The following is an 11,637-nucleotide window of genomic DNA, read 5'->3' on the forward strand; positions in this document are numbered from 1 at the left end:
ATACTGGAAAGGAATAAGCACCTGAAAATGTTTTTCTATCTCAATTTACAATAGAGATAGAAGCTGAAGTTGAATCCATCACCTTTTAATTTCTGGATAAAGTTGTTTTGGTTTTTTTCTTTAAATTGTGTTCTTAAGGGCTTAATTTTGTTATTTTTTAAAAATGAGATGAAGTTATTCCATTAAATTTAAAGAAAATATGTAGGATGCCATCCACAAAGAAAAGTAGTCTGGCTAAAAATATAACATCTTTGGTTTAACTCTTTTAAACAAAAAAAATCTATGGAAATACCCTGGTGTGAGCTATAGAAATACGCCGGTGTGGATTTTAAAAGTACTAGAGAGTTAAATGGAAAGGGATTTGGCTACGTATATAATGCCAAAGGCTGCTCACTTTTGTTTTTTTCTATATATGTACAAGCATAATTCTGCACTGTCTTGTCCTGCCCCCAGAAATCCACACTAACTTACAGTTCTTGCAAAAGGTACATTCACTGAGTTATTTTGTTTAGAAGCTGTGTACTCACCAAGGGAAGAATAGTTTCTTCTTTTTCTTAAGATGTCATTAAGTATTTGCTATTCATCCTTCTCTCCTCTCTACAAATGCATATTGGAAAGTATTGAGTGAGTTTATTAGTACAAAACATAGCGTAATGAGATAACAAATGTGCATGCATATATATATGCCAAAATTACCTATCAATAAGAATAAAATAACAGTGGAATTAATCTACCTCCAACATGCATATCTAGAACAGGTTATAATTGAAATGCAGATAGGCTGATTAAATATATCAACAGATATATTGATAGATAAATAAGGAAATAAATTCATGATAGATATCTGAATTTGAACCATGCAATACCTCCTTTCTGTCTTTTTCTCTTAATTGATCTCTTTAGACAAAAAACCCTTGTAAATGTTTCCAAAGCTCTCTCCAGTGCTCTCCTTCTCCAAGGTATGTCACTATTCCTTTCTATCCTTCCTCTCAGTTCACCTTTAAGCCAAAAATTGTACAAAAAATTGTGTAGTTTACCACCAGGAAAAAAGGCTTCTCCATGTTGCTGTGGTGTGCTGGGGAGGAGGTCAACACACACCTCTCTCTTTATTGCTCATCTCCTTTCATATTCCTAACTCAGCCTTAATTCTAGAACCTAAATATATTCTTAGTATCTCTGTGGCCTGTGAAAGAAACTAAGAATATTACAGAACAGGAAATAATGAGCATTTTACAGAGGATAGGATAATAGGTTGCTATTTTATTTCTTCTGTCCCCAGAGAGTTGTGCTTTAACCGAAAGTGCCTTTCACACACACTGACTTTGAAGAATGCTGCATCCCCCCACCTTTCATGTGATGCCCAAGGAATAACTCCAAGGATGCTGAAAAGAGGAACTTCTTATTAATTCATACTGAAAGTATCCACTGACACTTCGGCTGAAATTAAAATAAGAGGTTGATTTAAAGTCACTAAAATTAAAAATAAATTATTTTATTTGCTAAAACTTTTGAACATTTTTTTTCTTCATACTGAGTATATAAGTAATTGGAATAACTACCTGAGCTGCTGTTATCCAAAACCCAGCTATCCAAATAGGAACAAGCAAATCCTACGAGAAAGAATTGCTGTGAAATGAAGTGACATAGCTTTCTTGCTTTCCGTTCATCCTCTTCTTATCTTTTATTAGAAGACTATTCCATTGAACTCCCTGGAGTGATGCGTTTTCTGCCTTGTGAGACCAAGGAAGCTACTACTAAGCATTCATCCTGTTGCAGAGGCTTTGTTACTGTAGTCTGACAGATAACTATGGGTTGAGGAAAGTTTAACTGAATGACCAAGTTGCTTACTTAGATGGAGTTACTTTCAGGAAAAATAGTATTAATTTTTGAGCACTTTTTTTTCACCAGGTTCAGCACCCATTCCACAAGGATTAATCTTACTTGATTTTAGACATCTAACAATGAATTGAATAAGAGTAGATTTGTTATCTGTTCTCTCTCGTTACTCAGAAGAGAGAGTTAAACACCTAAAAAGATTAAAGACAGTGTATCACTATATTTATATCACTACAGGTTTGTCCCATACCATGCCTTTCCCTAGGAAATAATTTTTGCCACCTTCGAAGACAGGGAACTGTGTTAGATAGTCCTTTGTCCTGAGTAGATATTACAGCTTACAGTCTTATGGTATATCAGGAATGAATTTCCATGTAATGACTTTAATTCCTCAAAAAGTTAGGTTCAATTCCATCAGATTTTATTCATGTGATAAGCTGTTACTCTTGCAGATCATAACACTGTTGTGAATATTTGTCATGTTGTAACTACTCAGGCATAGTGGAGAAGTGGTAGAAGTCATACCTATTTTACCCTTAACATGTTTATAACACTTTTCTTACAAAAAAGTATGGAAAGATTGTGTAGATGAAGCTACTAGTAAAGGTTGAAACTATACATACAATATATAGTGTATGGATGGAAACCCATACAATAGGAGAAGTTACCAAGAGTAACTAGGCAAAATTCAGGGGAGTGAAGCAGATAGCTAAACATAAGGTGGACATTTGAGATACCTAGGGTATCCTTTCTTATCTCAAACTGCATTTCAGAAGTATCGGATTCTGTTGGTCCTGTGTTTTGCATCTAGCTCTTTGCAGTTATTTTGGATACCTTTGGACATCTGGACATTAGGACCAGTGTCATTAGATACCTATGCTGAGGTATCTGAATTAGTCCCCTAAAACTAGTAACCCTTCCTAAATATTTAATCTCCAAATAGAAGCCCATAAGGAGCAAGCATATACAGCACATTTCCTGGGAGTACTAGTATTCAAGATTTTCATTAATGACCTAAATGATGGAATCAATACAGCGTATGTTTTCATATACCAACAATGTTCTAGGGTAGAATAGCAGAAAGCACCTAGGGCAAAACTTAGTATTCTAATTAGATACAACAACATGGGGTGAAAAAAAGAGTTCCGTATACACCAACAAGCAGTTCAAATAAGTGAAGGCATAGATAAGAGCAATTCAATGCAGAAATACAGAAAAGGGAACAATAACTTAAGCAAAAGTTCTGAAGAAAATCTGAATTGCCAAAATACCTGGACATCATGCTTTTGTGGCAAACATCATCATGGGTGAATAAATCAGAGTATAGTCTGTAAATTGTTCTTTTCTACTCACAAGTCAATTAGAAAAAGAATCCGGCAAAAAGCAACATAGATATCGGAGGATTTGAAAACATAACCTAAAAGAAAAGATTAAATGGACCGGTCATGTTTACTTTAGGAATACAAAGAACAAACCATCAGTTTCTCATGTACATAAAAGGCAGTTGCAGAGATGAAAGTAATCCTCTGCTTCATGTCCCACAGGTAAAGAAATATAAGATAAGGGATTTATTTCAGCAGTAGAATGTGAGGTTAGATATTAAGAAAAACTTACTGAATATTAAAATTCATTAAGCAATGGAGTATACTGCATAATTAGGCTGAAAAATAAATTTCAATACTTTTTTTTTTTTTAAATATTAGTCACATATCTAGCAAGGATTACAGGAATATACTTCTACTGTGCATTTGGGAGTCTAGAGCAGACTTCTCAAAGTTCTCTTCCAACCTTAATTTCTGTGATTATGTAAGTCTATTATGGATAGAAAAGTAAGTGCCATGAGATTCCTCCTCCTCTTTCAAAAGTTATTAACTAAACATAAATCCTAAGAGGAAGCCAAGAAAATTATTATGAAACAGATTCCTAATGGATTACATATGATTTTTAAAGCAAGATTAACACTGTCCCAAGGAGCTTTGAAAGTAGTGCTGCCCAACTGTAAAACTAAGGTGGAAGGCACATTTTCAGCTGACATGATTGTATTTCTTCTGCTGACTTCTGCTGCAGTAAATTTCTAGCTTGAGCTACATTATCAGTAAGCAGTTGAGGCACTATTCAGATCTTCATCTGGTATCAGATTCATTTTGTACATCTGAACTACCTTTCAATGCTCCCATTACATTGGCAGCAGGCTGGCCAACTTGGTGAGGCAGGCTTTAAACTGAAGGACTTAGGGTGGGGCAACACTCACACCATTGCAACTGACTGGGGAATAAGCCAGGCCAACCAGAGCAGTAACAAATGTTCCTTAGATGCCTCCCAAGATGAGAACCAGAAGACCAGCCACATCAAGTGTATGTAGATGTCGTGGTTTAACCCCAGCCAGTAAATAAACCCCATGCAGCCGCCTCACCCCCCTGCTCCGGTGGGATGGGGGAGAGAATCGGGAGGGCACAAGTAGGAAAACTCCCGGGTTGAGATGAAAACAGTTTAATAATGGAGATAAAACAAAGTAGAACAATAATAATAACAATGAGAACAACAACAATAACAGACTATACAAAGCAGGCAATGCACAATGCAACTGCTCACCGACCGCCGACCACGTGTCACGAACGGGGGGGCGGGCGACCCCCCCCCCCCCCCCCGGTTTTTATGCTGAGCATGATGTCACATGGTATAGAATACCCGATTGGCCAGCTGGGTCCACCACCCCGGCTGTGCTCCCCCCTCCTGGTGCAAGCATCAGCCAGCAACAGCGAAAGCATCAATGGGCCATCAACGCTCCTTTCACACTAAACCCAAAACACAGCACACCCCCAAGCTACTGGGAAGAAAGTTAACCCTGTCCCAGCCAGAACCAGGACTGTAGACGAATGCACGCAGACTGGGGAACAAACAAGAGCAACTGGACCTCTGCGCCTAGTCAGAAAGTTATGATATAATAGGAATAACTGAAACATGGTGGGACAGCTCACATGAGTGGAGGATCAAGATGGATGGCTATAGGCTGTTTCATAAAGACAGGCAGGGATGAAGAGGAGGAGGACTTGTGCTCTATGTTAATGAGAACCTTGAATACTGAAGTCAAATACGGCGATTGTGGAAGCCCTATTGAATGCCTCTGGGTCAAGATCAGAAGGGTTGTCTCCAAGGGGGATCTTACAGTAGGCATCTGCTACTGACCTCCAAACCAAGTCGATAAGGCCAACGAAGCAATATTTGGGTCACTTAAGCAAGCTTTGGGTCAACAGAACCTGGTTCTTATGGGTGACTTCAATTACCCAGACATTTGTTGGAAGAACATACAGCAGCTCATATATCCATCAAGTTTCTGGAATGCTGAGGACTGCTTCCTCATACAAATGTTAGATGTGTCATCGAGGAATGAGGCACTGCTGGACTTGCTACTCACAAACCAAGAAAACCTGCTTTGTGATATCTTGGTTAGTGATAGCCTTAGCTGCAGTGATCACAATATTGTGGAGTTTGGGATCCTGCTGAGCACGCTGAAGTTTAGTACTAAGACAAAGGTTTTAGGTTTTAGAAGAGCAAGCTTCAGCTCATTCAGAGCTCAGTTGGGAGGGATTCCATGGGAAGCTTCCATGGAAGATAAAGGAGCTAGTGAGTGCTGGGAGTTTTTCATGAACACTCTCCTGGAAGCAAAAAAACAGTTAATCTCTTTTAAAGGTAAGGGAAGTAGACTGAGCAAGAGACCCCCTTGGCTTAACTGTGAGCATCTGAGTCTGCTCAAAACCAAAAAGCAGTGTACCAGAGATAGAAAAGCAGACGAAAACCCATTGAGAACTACAGGGGCATTGCCAGGGCATGCAGAGATGCAGTTAGAAAAGTAAAAACTCAGCTCAAATTGAAATTGGCCAGAGATGTCAAAAACTACAAGAAAGGGTTCTTCAGGTACTTAAATAACAAGCAGAAACAGAAGGAAAATATTGGCCCGCTGTTAAACAGGAGAGCTGAATTAGTCACCAGAAATGCTGAAAAGGCAGAGGTTCTCAACACTTTCTTCACTTCTGTCTTTACCAGCACTGTTGGGTCCCGGGCCTTGGGAACAAAATTCCAGGTTGATGCAAACACAGACCCACCATCAGTGAAGGAAGATTTGGTATGTGAACTATTACAGGAGCTTGACCCCTACAAATCAATGGGCCCTGACAATATCCACCGAAGGGTATTAAGAGGTAGCTAATGTTGTTGCAAGGCCGCTCTCCATAATCTTTGAGAAGCTGTGGACATCAGGGGACATCCCAGAAGACTGGAAGAAGGCTAACATCACCTCCATCTACAAGAAAGCCTTAAAGGAGGATCCAGGAAATTATAGGCCCATCAGTCTTACTTCAGTCCCTGGGAAAGTTATGGAATGAACCCTTCTGGGGGCTATCACAAGTCAAATGAAGCACATGACTGGGAAAAGCCAGCACGGATTCTCCAAGGGCAAATCGTGCTTGAAAAACCTGATTGCCCTTTAGGACAAAGTAACCTGCTCAGTTGATGCGGGGCGAGCGGTGGACATTGTCTACCTGGATTTCTCCACAGCCCCCTCCTAAAGAAATTGATGGATTACCGTCTAGACAAGTGGTCTGTGCAGTGGGTGGGGAACTGGCTGACAGGCCTCACCCAGAGGGTGATGGTAAATAGCTGGTTTTCAAATTGGCATCCTGTTACAAGTGGGATCCCCCAGGTATCAATATTGGGCCGAATGCTTTTTAATATCTTCATAAGTGATCTGGATGATGGGATCAAGTGTACCCTGATGAAGTTTGCCGATGATACCAAACTGAGTGGGGAAGAGGACACTTTGGAAGGGAGAGCCACCCTACAGGAAGACCTGGATAGGCTGGAGGAGTGGGCTAACAAGAACCTTATGAAGTTCAGCAAAGACAAATGTAAAGTCTTGCACCTGGGAGTGCAACACAGGCTGGGGAGCAGCTCTGTGGAAAGGGACCTGGGGGTCCTGGTTGACAACAAGCTCAATATGAGTGTGCTGCTGTGGCAAAGAAAGCCAACAGGATGCTGGGTTGCATCAACATGGGCATTACCAGGAGAGATAAAGAAGTCATTATCCCACTCTACTCAGCGCTTGTCAGGCCACACCTCAAATATTGTGTTCAGTTTTGGTCCCCGCTATACAAAAAAGGTGTGGACAGGCTGGAGAGGGTCCAGAGAAGGGCCACAAAGATGATCAAAGGACTGGGAAGACTGCCACATGAGGAAAGGCTGAGAGAACTGGTTTTGTTCAGTCTTGAGAAAAGAAAGCTTAAGGGTGATCTTATAACCATGTTCCAGTATTTAAAGGGTGGCTACAAAGAAGATGGTGACTCCCTTTTTACAAGGAGTCACATGGAAAAGATGAGGGGTAATGGGTACAAATTACTCCTGGGGAGATTCCGACTGGACACAAGAGAAAAATTTTTCACAATGAGGACAATCAGCCATTGGAATAATCTCCCCAGGGAAGTGGTAGATTCCCCAACATTGGACACTTTCAAGACTCGGCTGGATAGGGTGCTGGGTCATCTTGTCTAGACTGTGCTTTCACCAAGAAAGGTTGGACCAGATGATCCTTGAGGTCCCTTCCAACTTGGTATTCTATGATTCTATGTTTCTATGATTATCACCCTACCTACTTCAGATTGAAGGATATTGAAGGATACAGTCTCCCTCTTAAGGTTAATTTCTGGAGTCAATATATGCATCTTCTTTTGTAGTTCCTTACTTTACTCTAGAATGTGTTCCCCTGGTTTTCCACATATTACGATGCTACATCTCTCCAGGCATCTGTTTTGGCTCTTCTTCAGACAAACTACAAATACATTTTAAGATATTCATAGTTCCAGAGTCTTCTCTTGAAGGCAGAATGGATGGAACCATACCAGCTGTTACTTCAACATTGTTCCTGAAATCTTTGTGCCTTTATACCACATCTTCTTTATACCACCCTCAGAACAAGACAGAAAAAATATTCATAGTTGTGAAAATGCACCTACCATATGGTAGAACAATTTTGTGCTGAGAGCTTGAGAAGTGCCATGTAAAACCAAATAGAAACAATAGCTTATATTAAAGCCCAGTACAAGAAAAAATAAGGTTACATAAAAAATGTTGAGCAGGCAGGTATTGTTCATGATGTTCACATAATGCTAAAGGGGCATGTGGGTACCTAGACCCAAAGGCCTTTGGGATGAGACAGAGATTGCTCCAAGTTGCATGCAGTGCAGATGTGACAAGACAGAACAAACCATGGACTTGTGTATGGAATAAAGCACTCTGCTCTGCTTGGCCAGGGAAAAGGCATTGTTTCTTGTGTGGATCCTAAAACTAGTATAAACATAAATAATTTTACTAAACCAAGATTTGGATTATTCTTACACTGATTTGACATCCTAACTTCTCAGCAAAGCAGCTACAGTTTAAAATTTCATCTAACTGAATGTAGGCATCTTCTTGAAAATGAAGTGAGTCATATCTTAGAATTTGCTATCTGTATTGCCTAGAGCTCCAAGAGTTACAAAAAAAAAAGCTTTGGTGTGCACTGAATCAGGAGAACCCCTTTTAAATAATTTTGTTTAATGCCAAAAAGTTTTCAGTCTGAAACTATTGACAGTAGATGAATTGTGGGAAAGATTGCTTTTATATTAATCTACACATCAGGAAATTTTCCTGTTTATTAATACTTCATCACACTTAGTGTCTTTAAAGATGATGCTTCTGAAGTGGGCTATTACTAGAGTTCATTTGATGAACGGTGAGTTCATTCTGGTTGATTTTCAAATATTGGTGAGCTGGAGATCCTTCTTCCTATATTTTCTGGACAATCATTTTTTGGAGAATGTCCTCATTATTTTTTTTTTAAAGAAAACACAAATGTATACACCAATGCATTTCTTCTGAGCAAAGCTGATCTTTTAAATTTATTACATCACTGGTGTTATTCCAAATTTGCTGATTCACCTGAGTGTGAAGCATAAAATTACTTCAAATCTTGCTGTGTAGCACTAATGTAGATCTTCACCATCCCGGGACTCAGAGGGTGATGTGCCCTAAAAGCCATGGCTCATGGCTGCTATGTTGCCATATGCTGCCAAAAGCACTACATAGGCATCGTGAATTTAGGAAGTAGAGTTCTGATATCTACTTCTTACATCATTGGCATTTTCATTAGAAGAGGCATAAAGCACTTAGAGAACACTCTTCAGCCTGCCTCCAACCAGATCGCCCATTTTTTCTGTGATTTCTCTCCTGTGCTGAAGTTGACATACACAGACACATCCAAAAACGGGGCTGTGCTCTTCACTATGTCTGCAAGGCTCATTATTAGTCCTTTTCTGTTGATTGTCCTGTCCTACATCCTTATCATGTCAACCATTTTCAAACTGCCATCTGTAGAAGGGATGTGCAAAACTTCCTCACCCTGTGGAGCTTCATGGAGGTGTTGACCTGGATATCATACACTTTGAAGAACAAAGAAGTTGAAGGGGCTTTTAAGAAAACAGTAAAAAGAATGATTGATTCCAGCAACGTAGGAAATTAGAAAGATCTAGTTCATTGACAGATGTAACAATTGTTTTGATACTAAATGATACCAACAAAGTTTTGAACATTTTTCCTTTAATTGTAAATACTACAATCACCTTTAAAATTATGTCTAGTACTCAAAAGTACTTTCTCTCACCGAGTTTATAGCTTTTCTCAGAAGCTTATGTGAAGAAGGCTAAAGCAACAACATTACTTCCAGAACAGAGAAATCATAGGAGAGAAAGTCAAGACAATAAAACTGGACCAAGAAAAGGAATTCACACGTTTTCTTTGGTTTTCAGTGATTTTGTTTTCTTACCTTTATCTTTGGTATAACAACTGAAAATTTATAATTTAAAAACCCCTAAAAATTTATACTCCTTTCTCTTATTTTTCTCTTGGAAAAATTCAAAGCAAATAAAAATATTGGAAAAGCAGTAGAAAGGATATCACTAATAAGTGATTATGAAAATACAAATATTTTTTATCCTACAAGAAAGATATGGATGTTTATTTAGGATGTGAAAACTGATAGATCTACACTAATTTCTTAAATCTCAGTTTAGGTTCTATTTTTAGATTGTTATCTATCTTGTCATATAACTTATTCTAAAGATATAATTTATAATGATTCATATCACTTTCTATGTTCCAGGGTGAACACTGTATTGTTTTCTCTACATACTCAATTATCTCTTGATTTACTATAATATGAGCTAAGACAGCTACCTCACATGTAGACATTGATTTTTAGATGTCTCTGTCTGGAGCTGAATGACAATAGTAAAGTTAGGTAAGATAAATCTTCTTCTAGACTCTTTTTATACTAAATGGAGGTAAGTAGAAACTTCTAGGATGTGATTTATATCACCCTAAAAAACACTCCTGAAACAGGTCATATGATATTCTCCTTGGAAAGCTGGGGTTTTTTTCTTTGCTGAATAGAATGGATACAAAGACTTTACAGGAACATTCTGTATGTCTACATTTGATATCTGAATTTATCCCATGAATCCCTCTCTCTGTGTTTTCAGCAAGAAATTTACCTTTTCCTCACCTTCCTTATCATTGTTCTTAAAATCCTTTTCACATCCTTATTTCTCAAGCTGTAAATAATGGGATTCAACATGGGAGTTATGGTTGTGTACACTAAAGCCAGCAATTTTTTAGTATCTTGTGGATAGCTGAACTTGGGTCTTAGGTAAATCAGGCTGCCACTCCCATAGTACAGCATCACTACTAGGAGATGGGAAGAACAGGTGCAGAAGGTCTTGTATCTTCCCTTTGCAGAGGGCATGGTCAAAATCCTGGAGATGATGAAGATGTAGGACAGAAGGATGAGAGAAAATGGGGTGAAAATGACCAATACTGTGGTTGTTGTGGCCTGAATTTCATACAGAGATGTTTCAGTACACAAAAGTATAATAAGCGGTGAGATATCACAGAAGAAATAGTTAATCTTGTTAGGCCCACAAAATGGCAATGTGAACACCCAAGCAGTTTGCACCACCGAGACAACATTACCAGTGAGGAAAGACAGCAGGACTAGGGAAAAACAAACCTTTCTGTTCATCATAATTGTGTATCTCAGGGGGTTGCAAATGGCCACGTAACGGTCATAGGCCATAGCAACAAGAAGATAGCACTCAGCAGCTGCTAGAAAAATCAGGAAGTACAGCTGGGCAGCACAGCCTATGTAGGAAATGCTCTTGTCCTGTGACAGAAAATTCACTAACATCTTGGGTACAATAACTGAAGTAGTACAAATATCCACGAAGGAGAGGACCCTGAGAAAAAAGTACATGGGTGTATAAAAGGATGGGTGAACTGTGACAATGATGATAAGGCTGTTCCCAATGATAGTAATAGTGTAAATCAGGAGAAACATGAAGAAAAACAAGATCTGCAGTTCAGTATGTCTGAAGAGGCCCAGGAGAATGAACATGGTCACTGTGGTGCAGTTGCTTCTACCAACTTTTTCTGTATGGTTCATCTGGAAAGACTTCAAAAGGAACCAAATTGTGATCGCTCCAAGAAACAAAGTCATAAACTTTATAGAATTTTTCACATTGTCTACTTCAGTAGTGTACCTAGTACTTCAAGCTCCGTAAAGTACAGCAAATTCAGAAGGCTAAACCTATGAGAAATGAATTCCGCCTCTCATGTAGAGGTTATGGACAGCTGAAGAGAAAACTACCTAGTATTACCTGTGGAGTGAAGGTCTGAGTTTAGTGCATCTAAGTTTGGATACTTAATTCCTGAAAGATC

General features: G+C 39.0%; 1 protein-coding gene across 1 annotated transcript; it reads right to left on the reverse strand.

Moving 5' to 3' along the window:
- Positions 1–10,411: 10,411 nt before the first annotated feature.
- On the reverse strand, positions 10,412–11,362 carry LOC142091646 (olfactory receptor 10A7-like). The gene has a single exon (XM_075171046.1). The coding sequence runs from the start codon at positions 11,360–11,362 to the stop codon at positions 10,412–10,414; it is 951 nt and encodes a 316-aa protein (XP_075027147.1).
- Positions 11,363–11,637: the final 275 nt, after the last annotated feature.

This window comes from Calonectris borealis, chromosome 22, assembly GCF_964195595.1.
Source record: "Calonectris borealis chromosome 22, bCalBor7.hap1.2, whole genome shotgun sequence".
NCBI lineage: Eukaryota > Metazoa > Chordata > Aves > Procellariiformes > Procellariidae > Calonectris > Calonectris borealis.